Below are 21,548 nucleotides of genomic sequence, written 5' to 3' on the forward strand. Positions count from 1 at the left end.
AATTTGTGCTACTATAAGAGTTTCTGGAAGATTGCCTCTCTTGATTTCTGTCTCTAGTTGTGATTTGGGGCTTTTTAAAATACAGTCACTCCATTTGTGTCGGATGTGGGTGACGGCACACATCTTGCCTGAGCGTGCAGTCTCTGGCCTCATTCCTTGTTGAAGGGAGGGGCCAGGAAAGGAAAGAGAAGCAGGAGGTGGAAGAAACATCAGCATGAGATGCACATTTTGTGCCAATCCCTAGGATGGGGCAGTTGCCTGCACCCACTCTTTCTTTGAGGGAGACTGCTTTCCTTAGAGGATTTAATTCTGGGCTTCTTGTTTTAGTATCTGTCTCCTCTTGACTGCAAACTCCACAGTGCCAGGGACACTTGTTTTACGCTTGTCACTGGATGTCTGGTGCCAGACACAGCCCAGAACTCCAGTGTTTACTGAGTTAATTCACTGATTAAGACTTCCCTTCCCGTGGTACTGACCAGGGCTCCAGTACAAGCCTTGGGACTTAAGCCTTGGTCTCAGAGGGTGAAATTGACATGTGTGCTGCACTGCCTTGCAGGCTACTGGAATGTCACCGTGTATGGGCGCAAACACTGCTACCGACTCTACACCAAACTACTCAATGAGGCCACTAGGTGGTCCAGTGCCATTCAGAATGTGACAGATAACAAGGCTCCAATCGACACGCCCACCCAGCAGCTGATCCAAGATATTAAGGTGAGAAGAGAAGTCCCAGAACCCCTCATGAAGTCTTCCCTAGGCCGAAAGATTTCACCAGCTCAGTTTTCACTAGTGCTTCCAGTCTTCAGTTGAGAGTCTACATGAAATTTTACATTACAGACGTTTTGTCTCCATAGAGGTGTTAGAATTTAGCGCTCTCTATATAGACAGAAGAGTGTGTGTTAACTGAGTTAGGGACCTTCTAAACCTTCCCAGGGTCACCTGAGTCCCCAGATGGGGACCTCCTAGAAGCAACAGTAATTCATTTCTCACTACTCAGTTCTAGGCCACAAAAGTAGATTTACAAAGAGCCCAGAGTGGAGAGCTGGTGGCATGGCTCAATGGTAGAGTGCCCTGGGTTCGATTCCCACTACCTGAAAGAGAACAAAGAGCCTAGGTTGACCTAGAACACATGGGCCCCCCTAGTCAGCTACTGCCAAATAGCCAGAAACAACAAATCTCATGGATCTCATTAAGTTGTTACGCTATTCCTTGCTTGTAAGCTTTTAGTTGTTCAGTAAATGTATGTTGCTTGAAAGAACTAATAATTAATCAGCTACCACAAACCTCCCTCACAGTCCTGTGGACCCCAGTGGAGCTGGAGAGGGTCTAATATATCCATAGTTGTAGTTTCCTCTCCTATTCAAGTGGCCTTCTGATTTCAGCATAGCATATTTTCTGGAAGCTTGAAACCAAACTATAGCATATTCATTATTCTCCAACAAACCAAGTGTCCTATAGACCTAGGACCCTAGATACACAAATAATCTCATTTGCAGCCTTAAAATATATTTTTGAAGCTTCCTTTGAGAGGGGTGTGTGTGTGTGTGTGTGTGTGTGTGTGTGTGTGTGTGTGTGTGTTTTGACACATCAGCCACACATTCTCATCAAAGCTGTGCCATCTATTATTTATTCTCTAATTGTTGCAAACCCAGACATTCAAAGAACAAATCAAATTTTCCAGATATAAAACACTTCTTAAGAAATGGGACAAGTTACCCTAGTTGACTAGAAAATTTAAGTCATTGGTGTCTTTTCCAGCCTGCAATGGAGTGTTGTTGGAAAGATTTCCTCATGGGAATGAAATTACCATGGAAGAATGATTCAGCACCTGTCCCCAGCCCTGCTGTTTATTTAATGATGTGGCTGCCATCACATCCCAGAGTAGCATGCGAAGAGCATCAACACATGATGTGTTCTATGGGACAGTCTCTTAAATTCAGGGCAGAGAGGCCCGAGCAGGACGTCCCCTGTGAGCATGGCATGTCATTTTCGAGTATAGAAGGAGCACAGCAAAAGGCTGGCAGGATGGAGTGTTTGAGCACACTCGATGCTGTTGTAGACAACACCCATTCCCAGCACCCATGCTGGTTAGTTCACAGCCACCTCTAACACTGGTTCCAAGGGATATGATGCCTTTGTCTGGCCTCCACAGGCCCACACAGAACTAAAAAGAAAATCTTTAAAAGAGAATAAAGTAGCAAAAATAATTAAAGCCAGACTATGGTGATGCATGCCTATAACCCCAACAATAGGGAGGCTGAGGCAGGAGGACTGTCATGAGTTCTACGCTAGCCTAGATTGGATCCTGTCTCAAGAATCAAAATATAAAGTCTAACAAAATGCTTTTAAGAATTATTACAGTTGAAGATTGATGGTAAACCATGAAGATTGATTTTTTGAGTATATATGTGTATAGTCTCCAGAGATGGGGAGTTTTAATAACGTGGGGAAATGTGCACTTGAAACAGAGACTGAGTTGTATGAGGTGTTTTTGGGGTCTTTGTTCAAATGCAGAATGGATTTGCTTTGGCTGGAAATGTGATCAACAGTAGGTTTCCCATAACTGGAAAACGTTCCTGGGGAGCGGGGGGCATGGGGCAGATTTGCAGAGTGTGAGTGTTCCACAGTCAGCCTCTTGCTTTCATTAAATGACAGCTTTGCTTTCCAGGAGAACTGCCTGAACTCGGACGTAGTGGAGCAGATTTACAAGCGGAACCCAATCCTTCGATACACACATCACCCCCTGCACTCACCGCTCCTGCCTCTTCCCTACGGGGACATAAATCTCAACTGTGAGTTCAGAAAGCCATTGGGGTCCTCAGCCTGTGGTTTGGTTTTTCCTGCTAACTTCAGCTCTGACACAGAAAGGAGCATTGCTTCCTTTGAGTTCCTAGGTCATCACAGACAGGAAAGAGTCAGGGAAAGATACTGCAGTCAAGATCCAAGGGACATCAGAGACGCTAGCACTCTCCCGGAACTCAGAGTATACAGAGCCTGCTTTACAGCGGTGTGAAGGTGTCTCCGGACAGCCATCCCTGCTTCACAGTGGGGTGAAGGTGTCCCCATTCAGTCATCCCCACTTTGTAGCGGTGTGAAGGTGTCCCTTTTCAGCCCTTCTATCTTTAATTCTCAATACAGTGCTCAATTTATTATATGTGTATTCATTCCTTCATCGTGAAATGGCTTCATAGCATGGTGTTGCCCAGCAGCAGCTCATGTGAAGCAAATCTAAGCTAGGTGAGGCAAAAGTGATGGTGTTCAGTGCTCTTAACTGCTGAGCCATCTCTCTGGCCCTAGTTAATGCTTTTTTGACTTACAGTATTTTTAAGTTAGAATGGATTAAATCAAGGTTAAGAGGTCCTCGATAGATTATATTCCAAGTGAGGAACTTGTCCAGCTATAGTTCAAGTTCTCTCTCTCTCTCTTTCTCTCTTGCTCTTCCTTTCTTTTCTTTCTTGGTGATTTTTCAAGACAGAACTCACTCTATAGACCAGACTGGCCTTGAACTCACAGAGATCTGCCTGTCTCTGCCTCCTGAGTGCTGGGATTAAAGTGTCTACCTGACTCATCCCACAGGTCCAGTCATTCAGGGTTCCGAAGGGGGGCTGCCTGAAAGAGTCATGGGCGAGAGAAAGAAAGGAGAAAGGACAAGAGTCCGTCTGTGCAATGTCAAGGTCTCGATTTATTGGGGCTTAGAGTGGGCTTAAATAGCCCTGCAACAATAGAATTAGGAATAATAGAAGGAACATCAGGTATTTGCTGGGACTGGAACATTCTTCTTGTCAGCCGGAACATCTAGTGGTCTTCCTTGGAACAGCGAACAGAAAAGCCCCAGACCCTTTCTCGGAACAGAAGCAGTTAGCAGTTCCACTTGGCCAAACCGTGCCTAATTACAGGTTACAAGAGGCTCACAGAGCTGGCTTTAAGCCGCAAACTTAAAGGTCATTAAAAGGCTTACAAAGGTGGGCTTTAAGCCGCATAGTTTTTGGGCCCATGGCCCCTTACATCTACGACCACTGCCAGGCTAGAGCTCAAGTTTTGATTGATTGATTTTGTGTGTGTGTGTGTGTGTGTGTGTGTGTGTGAGAGAGAGAGAGAGAGAGAGAGAGAGAGAGAGAGAGAGAGAGAGAGAGAGAGAGAGAGAGAGAGTTGCTCTAGCTGCCCACCAGAAGAGGGCACCAGATCTCATTATAGATGGTTGCGAACTACCATATGTTTGCTGGGAACTGAACTCCCGACCTCTGGAACAGCAGTCAGTACTCATAACCCCTGAGCCGTATCTCCATCCCTAGAGTTCAAGTTTTAAGTGAGCATTTTACAGACTACAGTTTTAACGGAGCAAGGTAGCCCACTCACCTCTGTTTTTCCTTCTTTGCTCGGCTGATTTGCATACATAGGCAACAGGCAGCCGCTGTATTAGGAAGTGGCTGTTTGTTCCCTACATCATTCCATCCTTTTTTACACTTTCATCCAGTCCCTCGAGTGACTGCTGATGTTTTCCTTTTCCTAGTGCTCAAAGACAAAGGCTACACAACCCTTCAGGACGAAGCTATCAAGATATTCAATTCACTCCAGCAACTGGAGTCCATGTCTGACCCGGTCCCGATCATCCAGGGCATCCTGCAGACGGGCCATGACCTGCGGCCTCTGCGGGACGAGCTGTACTGTCAGCTCATCAAGCAGACCACCAAGGTGCCGCATCCTGGCAGTGTGGGCAACCTTTACAGCTGGCAGATCCTCACGTGCCTCAGCTGCACCTTCCTGCCGAGCCGTGGAATCCTCAAGTACCTTAAGTTCCACCTGAAAAGGTAATGCACCAGCCCTGGGGACGATGTCGATAGGGGGAAGCCGGGCAGAGCTTGTGGCATAATGGGCAGGGTTCCAACACTGAACACTGAGGGGCAGGGACCTCCAGCCAGACACTTAGGTCCCTGAGCAAGCTAGGGTGACCTAGGTGTCCCTTTTCCCTTTAAGCTGCACAAACCAAACCACTATGGGTGTAGCACCCTAATATATTCATGCTAGGTACATTTAATTGTCACTACTCTGTGCGTAGGAAAACCCCAACTTAGACTATATATATATTATATATGTATGTATGTATATGTATATCCCAACTTAGTTCTTAACAGATTTTATTCTGAGAATGACAGCATGAGATTATGGAACATTTAGATAATAAAATGATTTCGTGGGTGGATCTGAGTAGCGGTGTGTATCTGTCATCTCATTGTTTTGTGTGTGGCAGAAGCAGTTAAAAATCTCACTTGGCTTAACTGTGAAAAAAAAAAAACACTGTTTACAAAGGTGGACATGGTATTTCTTTCCAGTAATCTCAGAATTTAGAAGGCTGAGGCAGGAGGAACAGGAGTGCAAGGCCAGCCTTGGCTACAGAGTGAACCCCCTTAGCTCAACAAAACAAAGGACAAGGGTGCCCAGTAACACAAACCTTTATACCAGGAGGCAGAGGCAGGTGGATCTCTTTCAGTTCAAGGCCATTTTTTTTTAACAAGGCAGCATGAAGCATCATCATTTTAGCTATCAGTGGTACAGGAGAGGGAGCTGGGAGCTGACTACACACAAACAGTGGTTCTTTTTCAGGGAAAACACTGACGTTTGCTCATGTCACCACTAGGGGGCAGCCTCCCTCCCAACCTCTGCTGCTGAACCTTCCCCACAGCCTCTGTCTACAACTCACAGTTCACCTTTTGTCTCTTAGGATACGGGAACAGTTCCCCGGGACCGAGATGGAAAAATATGCCCTCTTTATCTTCGAATCTCTTAAGAAAACCAAATGCAGAGAGTTTGTGCCTTCCCGAGATGAAATTGAGGCTCTGATCCATCGGCAGGAAATGACGTCCACAGTGTACTGCCACGGCGGAGGTTCCTGCAAGATCACCATCAACTCTCACACCACAGCCGGGGAGGTACGGAGCGCCAACAGTGCCAGGGTGCTTGATGCCCACCTACCCGTACACCTGGGGCACCCAGGCTGAGCGTAACCACGTTGGTGTTTATGCTCAACCTATCTGCACAACAAACAAGGAAATCAATATAGCTAGCAACCAACCGCCAGCATTCAGACAGACACGCAGTTAAACTCAAGCCAATGTCTCTGAAACGTGATCCCACCCCTCATCTCCAGATTTGCTAGAGAGGAGATGGTATGAGAAGGGTGTGTCTAGTCGCTTGGGCCTCAGGGTGTTGAGGATGCCACACCAAATGAACACATTTTCCCTGGTACTTTTAAATCCAGCCCAATGAATGCCCGGGGTAGTGGTAGGATTGCAAATATAGCCTTGAGAGCCTTTTTGACTAGAAGAACCATCAGTCACAAACACGATGTTTCTCGAGAGTTATCAATATATCAAATAAAGATGAGGCTTAGGGATTTGGTCTAATTTCCCAATGCTGTGGCTTTGCTGCCCCCCCCCCAAAAAAAAAAAACAAAAACTTTGTATCCCCTACTACCCCCAGGGTGGAGTACTTTTAGGGGAGGGGCAGGTGGGAGCAAGAAGAAAGTAAGAGCTAACTTTACCAAGATAGTAAGAGAGAAACAGTTCATGTTAGGCTCCGGGGTCATCACAGTCTACAGTTTTGGGAGGCTTTGTAGACTCTCCTGCCAGCAGCCCTTGCTGAGTTCACAAGGTTGTATGTCTGTGAGGTGCACACAGCCTCTGAGCTGAGGACCTCCTCATTCGTCTTCCAGGTGGTGGAGAAGCTGATCCGGGGCCTTGCCATGGAGGACAGCAGGAACATGTTTGCCTTGTTTGAGTACAATGGACACGTAGACAAGGCCATTGAGAGCCGGACTATCGTAGCTGATGTCCTGGCCAAGTTTGAAAAGTAAGTTCCTTCTCACAGTGCCGAAAGAACACTTGACAGTCCCTGTTTGACCTCATTGTATGTTTGCTTTAGTTTTATTTGACCTGTGTTAATCTATTTACTGTTTCTTATCTGCCTCCTGTGTGTCCTGACTTGGAGACAAAGCCATGATCTCAATCTTTCAGCCGCCACTCATCCTCAGCCATTCACCCCCATTTTCTCTCTTCCAGACCCAGTATTCCTTGTCTCTCAGATCTTAGATTTTTACTTATCACTGATAAGCTTTAAGCTGAGGCTGGTGGACTCAAACCGACACCCCAGGTCTCGAAAGTTCCTCTCCTGCCCACAGTATGAAGTGTCCCTTCAACCAAGAGTCCTTGGTCTCTGACTTAAATTCCCTACTCAGAAGAGGTGCCTGGTGTCCAGAGGTGGCCCACTGAGTACTCACAGTGACTTAAATTAAGAAAGCTTGAGGGCTGGAGAGATGGCAAAGCAGTTAAGAGCACTATCTGCTCTTCCAAAGGTCTCTAGTTCAATTCCCAGCACCCACATGGCAGCTCACAACTGTCTGTGACTCCAAGATCTGATACCCTCACACAGACATACAGACAGACAAAATACCAATGCAAATAAAATAAAAATAAATAAATAAATAAATAAATAAATAAAAATTAAGAAAACTTAGTTGAGACTTATTCAAGGAAATGAGCAAATAGTGTATCTGTGGATTAAGAATAGATTAGATGGTGCCAGCTCAACCAGGACCCTCAGTGAGTCCCTACCAGCAGGCTTTGCCTGAAGGCTTTTTCTTTGTTTTCTTAAAGTTGGGCCAAGCTGGAAGCACATGACTTTCCTCTGGTTAAAGAACTGAGGAGCTCTGACACATACTGTCTTGCTGTTTTGTTGTGTGACTGTCCTTTGTATCATCTCTCCCCCCACCATACCACTGCCACCATCAGTAGGATGTCTGTATTGAGTCTTTTGTGGCTTCTTTCTTAGGCTAGCTGCCACGTCAGAAGCGGGGGACTCGCCATGGAAATTCTACTTCAAACTTTATTGCTTCCTGGACACAGACAGCGTGCCAAAAGACAGTGTGGAGTTTGCGTTTATGTTTGAACAGGTAAAAGGAACTCTTGAGAAACATTCCTTTGTTTGAGGCAGGAGTGAAGCCCATTGCTGTGCCATATAAATGAACTGCTCAAGTCCTTAGATTTAGGCACAGCGGTAGATTTACCAGCAAGGAAAAGCCAGCAGCTCATTCTGTAGAATGAAACCTTACACACTTGATTTACACATCGATGCCAAGAGACTGTAGGAATAAAAGTTATTCCCGCCTTGGGTGATACCTGTGAAGGGGAGGGATTGGCGTGGAAGCAGTGGGCTGTGCTTTGCTGGAGTAAAATGCAACTTGAACGAGGTAGGCTGTGCTCTGCCAGGGTGGAATTAAGGTTAAAGGAAGGCTGGGTGCAGTCCCCCCAGGTAGGAGTGAGCTGGCCTTGGGGCCTCTTATAATACTCAGCAGTTACCTGACCAAAGTTCCTCCAATCACCTTTCAGGCCCATGAAGCAGTCATCCATGGCCACCATCCTGCCCCTGAAGAGAACCTCCAAGTACTGGCTGCCCTGAGACTCCAGTACCTGCAGGGCAATTACACCCTGCACACCTCAGTTCCACCCCTCGAGGAGGTTTACTCTCTGCAGAGACTCAAAGCTCGCATCAGTCAGTCGACCAAAACCTTCACCCCATATGAACGCCTGGAGAAGAGGCGGGCCAGCTTCCTGGAGGGGACACTGAGGCGAAGCTTCCGGACCGGGTCGGTGGTTCGGCAGAAAGTGGAGGAGGAGCAGATGCTGGACATGTGGATCAAGGAGGAAGTCTGCTCTGCTCGAGCCAGTATCATTGACAAGTGGAAGAAATTGCAGGGAATGAACCAGGAACAAGCCATGGCCAAGTATATGGCCTTGATCAAGGAGTGGCCTGGCTATGGATCAACACTCTTTGACGTGGAGGTAAGAGCTGGCTGCTGTAATGTCCCATTGCGAGCAGACAGGTGCTGTGTCCTGACCACCCTGTGTCAGAACCTGGTTGGGGGGGAGGGGGCACGACATGACACAAGAGGGACCTCTTGGCTCTATGCCCTCTGGATCTTAATGTTAACAACCTCATCTCCCAAAGGTTTTTTTGTTTTGTTGTTTTTAACTTGATTCATTATTTGTGTGTGTGTATGTGTGTGTCTATGTGTGTGTGTCTGTGAGACACATGTGGAAGAGGTCAACTTACAGAAGTTTGTTCTGTCCCTTCACTGTGTGAAGCTCCAGGACTTGAACTGAGGAAGTCAGGCTGGGAGGCAAGGCTGGCCCTCAAAGGTTTTGTTTGTTTTGTTTTTTTTCTCCCTTTCTTTGTAGCAAATGTTTCTGTAATAGGATCACCATCAGGATGACTTATGTGTTTGGTTGGCTGGCTGACTGGATTTCTATTGTTGATATAGAGTAGCATCTACCCAGCTGGCATCCAACTTGCTCTGTAGCTGAAGATGGTCTTGCATCCCTTCTCCACCTCCCAAGTGCTGGCATCACAAGCAAGGCCACCACGCCAGGCCTTGAATGTCTCTTGTGTTACATAATGTGCATACACATGCATGCGCACACGCACACATACACACAAACACACATAAAAGCTATTGATCTAATTTTTAAAATACTTATTAAAGTCTACATTTTTAAAGTCCTTGATTTTAGACTGACAGACACACTTAGAAATTTTATACATACAGATAAAGGACTCCTTATCCAAAATACTTGGGGAAATTTCTCCCATTAATAGTCTTTCTAATCTTAAACTTTACACATAGTTTTCTTCTTGAGCATCCCTGGTCTGATAACCCAGACTTTGAAATATTTCAAAAGTCTGCCTTCCCATCTCCCCACTGCTATTTTTCCAGAGGTAGGGGATGTCTCACTCTGTCACTCTGGCTGGCCCGAAACTTAACTCTGTAAAACTGGCTCTCCTCAGACTGACAGATCACCTTCCAAGGGCTGAGATTAAAGGCAAAATCCAACTTCTTTTTGTTGTTGTTTTTGTTTTTTTGAGACAAGGTTTCTCTGTGTAGCCCTGGCTGTTGTGGAACTCATTGTGTGTAAACCAGGCTGGCCTCAGATTCACCTTGGCCTCCAGAGTGCTGGGATTAAAGGCATTCGCCACCACTACTCTGCAGCAAAACCCAACTTTTAGAAGATTATTTTCTTTTTCTTTTTTGCATTCTTGTGCTTACAAAGCGTGTACTCTACCACTGAGTGACATTCCCTAGTCCTAGTCACCAAGTACTTCAAGTCAGCACTAATAATGTTTCAGATTCCAAAGCATTTCAGATTGTAGATAAGCAGGTTACAAACGCTGAGCTAGCACTTGCTTTGTTTGTTCCTCCTGATGTCTTCTGAAGGAACAGCGTCTTAGAAAGTGGAATCCGCCACCACCTCACCCCAGTACTAATTCCTGATTTCCTTATTTAAGACTCTGCCTGGATGAAAATGTAACCAATGATGTAGAGCAGAGGGACCCTGGTCAGAATGGCTTGCATGTCAAATCCTACCAACTCCTTTGTAGCTGTGGTGGGTTTAGTCAGTGCCAGTGATGGCAAGGCCAGCCTGCAAAACCCGAGACATTCCCTCCCCCTCCAAATGGATGTGTTTCCCAGCCCCGTCTGCCCCGGCCCTCGGGGCTCCAGTAATTCGTGGGTCTGAGGTGGACTAAGCCTGAAAATAATGGGCGGGAAAGAAAGATCGGGGCCAAGCAGTTTTTCTTGTCAAGGTTTCTGTTTATTGATTATTACAAGGGGTTTTTAAAGAGAAAGGAGGAAGCAGAGAAAGAGGAGGTGGGGGGAGGAATGAATGTTAATTGCTCTCAGGCAGGTATCCGGAATCTCCTGTTTATCTCAAACACTAAGGAAGTGGGGGAAGGAATAGGTGTTAGTTGCTTCTCAGGCCAGGTCCCAGAACCTGAGGGGTGGGATGCTAGATTAGCTGGTGGCTAGCTAGGCATGGGGGGTCACCAAGGCTGGCTTCTGACATCTCCCCCTGCTAAGTATAATAAAATGGAGTGTCTGGCTTAGGCTACGTGATGGGCACCCATATCCAGGACCCTATGTTTTATGATATTGTCATTTATATGACAGTGAGGGGTAGTGCCTCTGTCTTAGGTTACGTGAGATGCATCTGCCCCCAGCACTCCGATGACCCTTCATAAGGCTAGCAGCTCAGGAATGCTCTGGAGTGGGCATCTGGGGGTCAGTCTCACGCTAAACCCATCATGGAGGATGCTACAGCCATTGGGAAGGGTCGGCATCTGACTTGCGGCATCACGATATATTCCCGTCATGGACGGCTCCAAGGCCAAGGAAATCCGGAGGTTCGATGTTCAAGGCCTGAAAAATCCAGTCCTTTAGGACTGTGGGGGTTTTATAGTCATCAGGCAGCTCAGAATCTAATGCCTCTAGGCGATGGTAGTGGGTCAAAACCGGTTTTTCGAGGATGGTGTCAATCTGAGACTTTATGAATCTGGTTAGTTTTTGAAAAGGTAGAGGTGACAATATAAGTAGTCAATTCAGTAGAACAGGTAAGGTAGGTATTAAGTGCCTGCAATTCCCTGATAAAGGGGAGGGGTGGAAGAATAACAGACCTAACAGTCCTCTATAAGGGAGTGGTTGGCTTGATGAGGGGCCTGAACAGTAGGGTTAATTAAGGAGAGAATAAGGTCAGCGGAGGAGGGAGGTCCTGGGGGGAAAAATGATCAGGGGTTCCCTAGTCTGGAGAGGCCCCTAAGGCTAAAGCACATAAGTCAACTATCAGGGGGGAATAGAAGGGGGTGGTCGCAATAGTTGTGGAGGCTTTGGCAGCATTACTGGCTCGGTTGACAATCATCCAGGTATAGTTGTAGATCTGATAAGGGCTTCCAGCAGCAACTGCAATCAAGGTGATAAACAAGAAAGTAGCCAGAAAGACAACATCTTTTATCTAAAATTAAACAGAATTAGAAGGCTTCTCAGGGACTTCCCCTGGGTGGATTATATAGTTTTAAAAGGCATTCAGGCAACCATCTAGCATTATTGGCCTGAGTATCAAAAATACATGCATGTCCTTTTTCCCAAATGAGGACCGGATGTGGTCTGAGCCATTTGTGAGTTAGGGGATCTTTCCATAAGGCTTGAGCATAATTTTGAGTCGTTGATGGATGCCAGAGGCGATCCGAGGCTGATTTTCCTATAGTATCATATGTGAGGAAATTTAGCACAAATAATGCAAGGTATAGAACTCCTCCTCCTTAGGCAACCTGGTGGCCGCCCGCTCTCTGGAGATCACCATATTGATGCCGAATTTAGTGCAGACACCCGATCAGCATAGCACATTACAGCCCAGAACTCCTGGACTCAAGCGATCCTCCTGTCTCAGCCTCCCAAGTAGCTGGGACTACAGGCATGCGCCACCTCGCCTGGCCCATGCATCCCAGCCGGCTCAGGAGCCACCGCTGCCTGGGCTGTGGGATAGCCTCATGTCTCACCGCTGCTACAGAAGCGCGGAGGCAGGCGTTTCCTTCCCCCAAGTCAGCGGCATGCCGCGTCCCCAAAGGCCCAGCCGTCCCCGCCACTAGCCCGGGCTCGGCAGGCAGGTCCATGCGCACTGGGCGGAACTAGGCCACATGGACTGTTCCGGTAGCACCGGTCTGGGGAGTTAAGTACAAAATTGCTGGAAAGCTTTGCTAGTATATCCAGACCCATTATCTGTTTTTATACCTTTTGGTGTTCCCATGTAAGCAAAACATCTTAAACAGTGACTTATAACATCCATTCACCATAAATGGTTGGGGAACAGGCCTTAAGGATTCACCCTTAAATTAGCCATAGCCATATTGTGGACATATTCCTCATTGTTTGATGATTTGACCAGCAGTCTCTCTGGTTAAGCCAAATTTCTTTTTAGACTTTTGCTATTATGAAAGTTACAAGCCTGTCAAGCTTTTTCTATTTAAGGCAAATCAATTGATTTTGTTAATCAGTTAATTTATTCCATTTGGCTAGTAATCAAGGAAAGGCCTATTTAATAGGTTCCCCGTGTGACCCATAAACATGAGCATTCTCTTAGGTGAATAACATTTTGAATTTGCTCAAATAACATTTTGACTTGACTATTACTAGACCCTGTGCATGGGACTGTTTCTGTTACATTATAAGCCTTAAATACATAGTGACTGTCAGTATACAAATTAAATGAATTATTTATCAGGATTTAAAAGACCATTGTAACAGCTTGCAGTTTGATTATTTGAGCTGAAGCCAGAGCTGTCTGCTCTATCTATTTCTTTCTATTAATAATCTATGCACGTGACTCTCCCAATAGAACCATTGGTAAAAATTAACATAGCATATTTTTATAGGACTGCTTTTTACAATTTTGGAAATACAAAAGGATGCATTAGTGTAAATTGTAACAGTCCATGAGCTAGAAACTGATTATCAGTTCTTCCTGAAAACTGAGCAAAGGCAATCGCCCATGACTCATTGTTCTGAAACAACCAGCTAAACTGTTGTTTAGCGTAGGAGACATGTATCATACTTGGTTTTCTCCTAAAATACTTCTTAGAATCTAAATGGCATTTCTGTACCATGTAGGCTAATGCTTTAAAATAAGGGTTTAATATTTAGGCTGGTGGACGGGTAGGCGCAACCATAGTAATGGCTCCTTCTGCCATAAAACAGAAGTCGGACTATGCTTTGTGGGGAGAACATAAGCTTCCCATGGTTTTGCATAGTCAATATATCTGATGATGCTGAATCGCCTCCTCTAATTATAGAACTTGTCTACCTTTTTAGTTAGCTGTTTGGGTATATCTGGATCATTATCTCCTTGTAGAATTTTACTTAAAGGATTTAAATCATCATTAGATGTCCCAAAAAAGGTACTTAACCAATGAATATTTTATAACAATTTTTTAAACACTCATTTAAAGATTTTAAACTATCTTTTCCAATTGCTATCTATTAAGCCTTAGTTTCTTTAGAATATAACATATGTCTTTAACAATTTTTTAGATTTATTTAAAGTTTCTGAGTAGCCTTTTCTAATCTAACCTTCGAAGCCGACAAGCTGATAAGACCTCATTTGCATCTTGGCTGACCTGTCTTAATTTGCATATGCAAAGACACATTCAAGCTGTGAACCTAACAGGATGGCTCTTTCCTGAGGTTTTTTATAAACCCCTTTTAAAATCATGTATTAACTTTTATTTTTTAGATTTTCTTTTTTAACCACAAAAATTTAGTAAGACCTGTATCCTCACATCTGCCAAATTTTACAGAATCATAGATTCCTCATGTCTCTAAGCTAACGCTATTAGCTTTTGCTAACTTTTTTAATTGACTGTCTCCTAGGGCTGAAATCATAATTTTTCCTGCTAAGACATTGACTGACTGACTGGATGCTCTTTTTGACCATATTTAAAGTGATTTTGATATTTTTTAAACAATATCCGAGGCAAAGTAAATATCTTTCTAATCATATCCAAGGCAATTTAGGCATTTCCATTCGTCCGCATTCATAAATTCATAATCACATTATGCATCCAGGTGTGGCCAAACCGTTCATTCATAACTTGGATACGTCTCACATTTCTCCTTTTGCCTAGGTTATGATCAGTTTGTAGAAAAATCCCTAATTGAAATTTCTTACATAGTAGCTATAGTCAATCATTGAAATATGAGCATCCAAAATTTGAACAATTTTAAGCTTAAATATGTTGCCCTTTCTTCTCTATAAGTCTCAAAAATAGTTTCTGTCTGGCTGTATCCATAGCATGGAGGCATCTCCCAAGGCTGTAAGTTACCATGAGGAGGCAGGCTGTCCGCCGCCCCGGCAGCCATTTTGTCTAGCCTGCCGCAAACGGCTGCATGAGGTGGCGCCAAGCCGCTGGCTGAGGGCTGGCAGACTGTGGCCGCTGCCATGGCTGACCTTGGCCTTAGCTCGACTATGCCCTCTGGGCCGCTGAAAAATCTGCAGCTGAATTTTGGGCACAAGCCTGATCCCTTATTTTCTGTTTTGTTGGGACTCTGTCTGACCTGGTGCTCTTTCTGAATATGTCCAAAACAACCTCTAGAAGGCTCTGTGCATTTCTTTCTCCCTATGCCTTGCTTTCTGTGTTGGAATAACTTATTTTTAACCGAATTTCCTGTAAGGCAGCCATCATCGCTAATCCCTGAGTGTAAGCTAGGTCCATATCTGAACAATTCTTAATGAACTCGCCACATCAGTCCTCTTCCTGTGAGGCCTTAGTGTGGTCTGGCATGCCTTACCAACATTATCATAAGCTAGCTATTTCACAATCAAAGTTCCCAACACCTGTATCTCTAACCTTTTTGTATAATGTCCATACAGGTCTAGAAATCAATTCTGAACTAACTCCCTAGGTCCCTGCCTGCTCTTTATAACAGATTTCCTCCTCCTGACCGGCAGGCCTTGGTTACCTGCTTTCAATTTCTTAGGGGTGAGGTTTCTACAGCAATATTCCCTATCAGCCTCTGTTGGTCCATACTGGACATAAGCCATTATTAATTCCTAGAGCTGTTTGAATGATATTGGCACATGTGTCCTATGTTCCCCTGAGCCATTCTCCTTGATCCAAGGAACCTGTAAATTTCTTATCTCCTGTAAGCAATTTCGCTAAAATTTCCAATTTTCTTAGCTCTTGCTGAATTTTATCATTGAGTATTTGCCTTTCTGTATTTCCAGCTTAAAATGAAGGAAGTGAAGACTCTCCATCTTGGTACTATTAACTGTTTCTCCCCGTTGATCCCAATCATTTGTCCTGTATATTCTTTACTATCCAGCTGCCCCTAAGTAGGCACGGAGGTTCCTGTTCTCCATTACATTCCTAGAATCTCCCGAGGGCCTGCGTGTATGCGAGGCCGCACCTATGTCTTCCCAAGCCCCTGTGCAACTCAAAATGCTGCATCATGGCAGTGGCTTTTGTAAGCAGGAAGGATCCTTTTTAAACTTTTAAACTCTAAAATCTCCTGTACTTGAGCAGTCTAGGCTTCTACTATTTGTTTCTGGTTTGGGGTTTGAACTAAAGACAGGGTAATTTTTAAGGTTTTTAGGTGAATGAGGCTCAAGGCCCGTAACTAAAAGTTTGTGAGGGAACTGCCTCAGGTCCCTTTTCTATGAGCAATCTGTTAAGGTCCTTTTTCGACTTTTTTTTTCCAAGTTAGGGGATGAGTGTCTGGGCTTTCTAAAATGACCCATGGACATTTTTTGACAAAAAGGCAAAAAACTGAATCAAGTCCTTACATTTTACTCAAACTCCTCTTTCCCGAAAGGAAGTGTTTGACTTCCTTAGACAATTTGGCCCATCATTATGGAACGGAATGAGGGGGGACTTACCAGGGAATCAGTCACTCATGAGCCATGAGCGGTGAGAACTTTTCCCAGACCAGCGTCCATCGCAATCCAGCGAGCAGAACTTCCTTGTCGGTGTGCACTACCGAGGTTTCCTTGGGGGGTGAGGGTCTCCGTTCGGCAAAGAATCCGTACCTCGAGCTGCATGTTTGGGCGCCACCTGCCCCGGCCCTCGGGGCACCAGTAATTCGTGGGTCTGAGGTGGACTAAGCCTGAAAATAATGGGCGGGAAAGAAAGATCGGGGCCAAGCAGTTTTTCTTGTCAAGGTTTCTGTTTATTGATTATTACAAGGGGTTTTTAAAGAGAAAGGAGGAAGCAGAGAAAGAGGAGGTGGGGGGAGGAATGAATGTTAATTGCTCTCAGGCAGGTATCCGGAATCTCCTGTTTATCTCAAACACTAAGGAAGTGGGGGAAGGAATAGGTGTTAGTTGCTTCTCAGGCCAGGTCCCAGAACCTGAGGGGTGGGATGCTAGATTAGCTGGCGGCTAGCTAGGCATGGGGGGTCGCCTAGGCTGGCTTCTGACACCCGTCCACATGAACTTCTAGATTTCTTACAGCTGCAGCAATTTAGCATGATCTCAGATGACTTTAAATGGAAGCTTTATAAAAATGTAGATACCAATTACGTATTCCAAAAGACTTTAATTGCTCCTGGTTTGCTGTTGTCCTGGGTATGGTAGGTTGGTTGGTATCGTTATGTTTGTTCTGATGCAGAAGTTCTTAATCTGGGGTCTCGACCCCTTTGGTGATCAAACAACCCTTTCACAGGGGTCGCCTAAGATCATCAGAAAACACAAATATTTACACTACAATTCATAATGGTAGGAAAATTACAGTTATGAAGTAGAAACAAAAATGATTTTATGATTGGGAGTCACCACAACACGAGGAACTGTATGTATTAAGTGGTTGAAGCATTAGGAACGTTGAGAACCACTGCTCCGATTTATAAGTAAGGCACTTTGTGCCTATACATATTCTTTTTTGTACCTAAATTTACACTACCACTTTATGCTCTGGTTCTTATCTGTCCTTCCTGTGTTGCTATTCCCTACAAAGACTCTTGTTTTCCTCCCATTGTTCCCTGTAAGCAAGTCTGTAGTTAGGCCAGTCAAGTGTGTTTATAATGAACATACTGCCACTTCTTGTGGAGAGACACCAACACACAGTGATTGGGAGCATTTACCTCTCTGATCCTAGATAAACCAGTCCAGACAGGATGGGGACAGACCTAGAAACAGAAGAGCAGAGCTGGCTTACCCAGGGTAGCTGGCAATGCTGTTCAGTTGTTGCCCAACCTGTGTGCTCCTTGGTTTCTTCTATGCGGCTGATTCAGGTACCTCTAATAGAACAGCCAATTCAAGATGCAGAAAGGGCATTATGAAGTAGAACATCAGAGAAAGACTTGGCCAATTGGTTTTCTGAAAATCCTGAAATCAATTACCCAGTCAAACATCAATTAAGGTGTGCACTCAGGTACAATTCCTCCAGTTTCTGTGCTGGCATGTTGACTTTGTAAGTATCACCGGCCAAGCCGGTAAGTATCACTGGCCTTGGTGCCTGCCTTGCAGCATCTAGGATGTATTCTGGGCTTCTTTATCCAATGTTTGCTCACATTGATTCTCTTGCCCCTACAGTGCAAGGAAGGCGGCTTCCCCCAAGAACTCTGGCTGGGCGTCAGTGCAGATGCTGTGTCAGTCTACAAGCGTGGAGAGGGCAAACCATTAGAAGTATTCCAGTATGAGCACATCCTCTCTTTTGGTGCACCCCTGGCCAACACGTACAAGATTGTGGTTGATGAGCGGGAACTGCTCTTTGAAACCAGTGAGGTAAGAGGCAGCAGCAGGGCAGATATCATTCATTCAGGGTCGCAGTGAAAGAGGAGAGTGGTGCCCCATCTCCTGGCCACCTTTGACCAAGTCTTTTCCTTTGAAGAACTCACTCCGGATTTCCTGTATGGAGCACAGTATGGTGGGCCCTTCCTCTGCTGCAGCCAAAGTCAGATAGCTCCAAAGTTCTCTTGTCTGTACAGCACAGAATTTTGTTTCTTTTGCGAGTGAGTCAGGAAAGAAAGAAAAGGGACGTGAGCTGGTGACAAAAACACATTGTTGGCTGTGACACCTTGCAGAGAATAGGAGATTAAGACAGAGAATCACAGCAGTCAGACTCTACTCTGTCTACTCTGGAGGCCGGAGAGATGACTCAGCCACTTAGAGCACTTGCTGCTTTTGCAGAGGATCCTAGCTTAATCCCAGCACCACATGGTGGCTCACAGACATCTGACCTGCTCAGGCACCAGTCACACTTGTGGTGCACAAACATGCATGCAAATGAAACAGTGGTGTACAAACGTGCATGCAAATAAAACACATAAAATAAAAGAAATCATATATATACATACATACATACATACATACATACATACATACATACATACATACACTTTACTCCAGGAAAGAGTGGTAAAGGGGAATGAATTGTTTGCTGCCTATGATGATGGGTAGGAGGACATTTGGGGTACTGGGGGGAAGGGAGGTGGAGAATGTGGTTTAGTGGGTTGTTGAGGAAAGTGTGCAAAGAGAAGAAAGAAGTCAAGACTCTGTGATGGGAAGGTCCTATTGCTGGGCTGTGGCTGTGAAGAATCCCATGGAAGGTAGGAACCTACCGTGAAATTTGGGGTGGTGTAAGACATTACAACAGTGGCCTTACCAATATCAGTATGGGGTGAGATTGGAAGGGCAGGAGGAGAAACAGAAGCCTATTAAGACACCTTTGTACTGCCCAGGCTGAGAGGACAGATTGGCCAGGGGAAGCCAAGACAGGGGTGGCGGCATCGTTGGAAAATACTGGTGAAAGATCCAAGCACAGGAGAATGGTTTGCAGTAGAAGTGGGCTGGGCATCTAGGGAGCCAGCCATAGCCCTGTCCTGACCCCCAAGCTGCTTCCTCAGCTGCTTCCAAATGAATGCACTGGAATTAGCTACTGTAGCCTATAAAGGCCAATGTGCTCTCCAAATTTTATCATTTTCCCTGACAATAACAGTCCAAATCCTAATGGTGTGCTAACTCACAAAGTCGAACAGCATGCATTAAATACAATCACTGCTTTCTGTCCGGGAGTCACCAAGTGGTGCATGCTGTATTTAGAAAAGCTCCAGTTCACTCTCTCTGGCTAGGAATGGTCAGCTCAGGCCTTGTTTCGCTGTGAGTCTGGAGCCCAGGCTTAGCATTGGGAGTTATTGGTTCTCATGGATGACAAATGACAAATGCTTGTCCCTGGTAGAGACTTGTGACGACATGTGGGTTCCATTCTTCTTGGCAGGTGGTGGATGTGGCTAAGCTCATGAAAGCTTACATCAGCATGATTGTGAAGAAGCGCTACAGCACCACACGCTCCGTGAGCAGCCAGGGCAGCTCCAGGTGAAGATGAGCAAGTCCATGTGTCTTTCAGATCTGAATTGCCACTCTCGCCTAGGCCAGCGCCAGCCAGGTCCTGACCAATCCTTGGAACACACAGCTGCCCAGGCTTTTGGAACCCCGTTTGTCAGGGGGAGGAGTTTCCGGGACTCCTTTCACCGCATCAACTTCAGTGATCATGTATTAAGCTGTCAACCTTAACCGTCTGCACAATTTCTAAAGCTTTAGTACTCATAGATACTTGCCTTAAAAAAGGAAAGGGGAGAAAACCACGATGCCACCAAAGCAGCCAGAAGTGCCTTAACTTGCAGAATCGACCCTAATCGACCTTAACTGTGCTACTGAGGGAAAGCACTTTCCCCTTCTGGGGGAATTTGCAGAGCTTGGAAGCGGGCATCGATCCACTGATTATGCACTAACCTCCCAGCCCGATTTCCTGACTGTGAGGGAAGGTGAGGGAGTGGGGAGGAGAGACAGAGCAGAAGGAGACAGTGTGTTGTAGTTGGAGCGCTGCTGGCAGCCTTCCTTGCTGATGTGAATTAACAATTTGCTTTGTTTCATTTAAGAGTCTGTGCTTGCCCATGCATGCATGCATACGTTCATACACTCAACACTTTAATCATTGTTGCGTGCGCATTAAACACAAAGGGAAGATGATGTGCAATGGTGTAAACAGTCTGTCTGTATATTTTAATAGTTGAGAGTTATAGTCTCCAAGGTGGTTTTAATAACAGAGCAGAACCCTGGATGCTCCTGTCTCTGCTGTATTTTTGGAAAGAGACATTTTGACTCAGTTTCGTTTTACATGTAGCAAGGGCTGCAACCTGTGACTGCTGTATTACTAACAGGTCCCCAGCCCACAAAGATAACTGTATTTATAAACCACTCTTAAACTGCTGGCCCCAGTGCTGTTTTTAGAACAATATGAAGTCATTTTGGAGTCATTTATTTCTAAAAGTTAAGTTAATTTTGTTGTTTTCATTTGAAGGGTAGTTTTATATCACCGCTCTGGACAGATTGCAGATATAGCCATGTTGAAAATGGGGGAAGGGGGAGCTGCTGCACCCCCAAAGCCTGGAAGCCTCAAGCAGACCTCTAAAGGACCCCAACACAGATGCTGAGGCCAAGACGTTAGTAAAATGAACACGTTATCTCGTCCCTACTTCATAATGGTGGCCTGAACACAACACCTTTAGATAACAGTGTTTGTGGCCAGAAGAAAAAGAATCTGAACTTGGACTTTTATTTTTATACAGAAAAATTATAAAGGTGGGCCAGATGAGCCTATTCGCAAAGAAAAATTAAGTTTGCCTTATCCCTTATGGACAGCTATGTGAAAGTGGTGTTTGTTGGCTCACAAATTCTGACAATAAAAGATATTAGCTAACATGCTGTGTTTACTTTATTTGAATAGTTCTAAAAACTATGTGAGGGGTGGGGTTACTTTTACATATTTCTTTTTAGACTTTTTTAGATGTTACTATATCGAGTTACAGAAGGCCATTTTTATAAACATTTAATCTATACAACTCTGTATCCTATTGCTTGTGTCTATTATTATCACTCTAGTGATAATAATAAGGAGATGGGATCAACCTAGATGTCCACCAACAGATGAGTGGATAGGATAGCAAAACCGCAGCAGGTACACACAGGAATTTTATTCAGCCACAAAGATAAAGAAAACTTGTAAAAGAAAAAAAAAAAAAATCAATAGGACACAGGCCCAAAGAGATAAGCCTAACATGTTCTCTTCCACATGCGCATCCTAGCTTCTAATTTTTATTTATGTGTACATATGTAGACATGAGTGTGAATAGTGGCCTGTTCACATGAGTGTGAACAGAGAAACGAACAAAAACCAAA

At 44.9% G+C, this 21,548-nt stretch overlaps 1 protein-coding gene across 6 annotated transcripts in view; it reads left to right on the plus strand.

The window, feature by feature from the left end:
- The window catches only part of Myo10 (myosin X), a 207,136-nt gene extending 186,065 nt beyond the window's left edge, over window positions 1-21,071 (plus strand). For all 6 annotated transcript variants that reach the window (XM_027400037.2, XM_027400038.2, XM_027400040.2 and 3 more), the window contains 9 exons: window positions 557-714; window positions 2,669-2,792; window positions 4,511-4,808; window positions 5,720-5,927; window positions 6,710-6,846; window positions 7,825-7,945; window positions 8,382-8,834; window positions 17,904-18,095; window positions 19,588-21,071. In XM_027400037.2, the coding sequence (XP_027255838.1) occupies window positions 557-714; window positions 2,669-2,792; window positions 4,511-4,808; window positions 5,720-5,927; window positions 6,710-6,846; window positions 7,825-7,945; window positions 8,382-8,834; window positions 17,904-18,095; window positions 19,588-19,689 (1,793 nt within the window). In that variant the 3' untranslated portion in view covers window positions 19,690-21,071. The remainder of the gene's footprint in view (window positions 1-556; window positions 715-2,668; window positions 2,793-4,510; window positions 4,809-5,719; window positions 5,928-6,709; window positions 6,847-7,824; window positions 7,946-8,381; window positions 8,835-17,903; window positions 18,096-19,587) is intronic.
- The last annotated feature ends 477 nt before the right edge of the window (window positions 21,072-21,548 follow it).

Source organism: Cricetulus griseus, chromosome 2, assembly GCF_003668045.3.
Source record: "Cricetulus griseus strain 17A/GY chromosome 2, alternate assembly CriGri-PICRH-1.0, whole genome shotgun sequence".
Taxonomy (NCBI): Eukaryota; Metazoa; Chordata; class Mammalia; order Rodentia; family Cricetidae; genus Cricetulus; species Cricetulus griseus.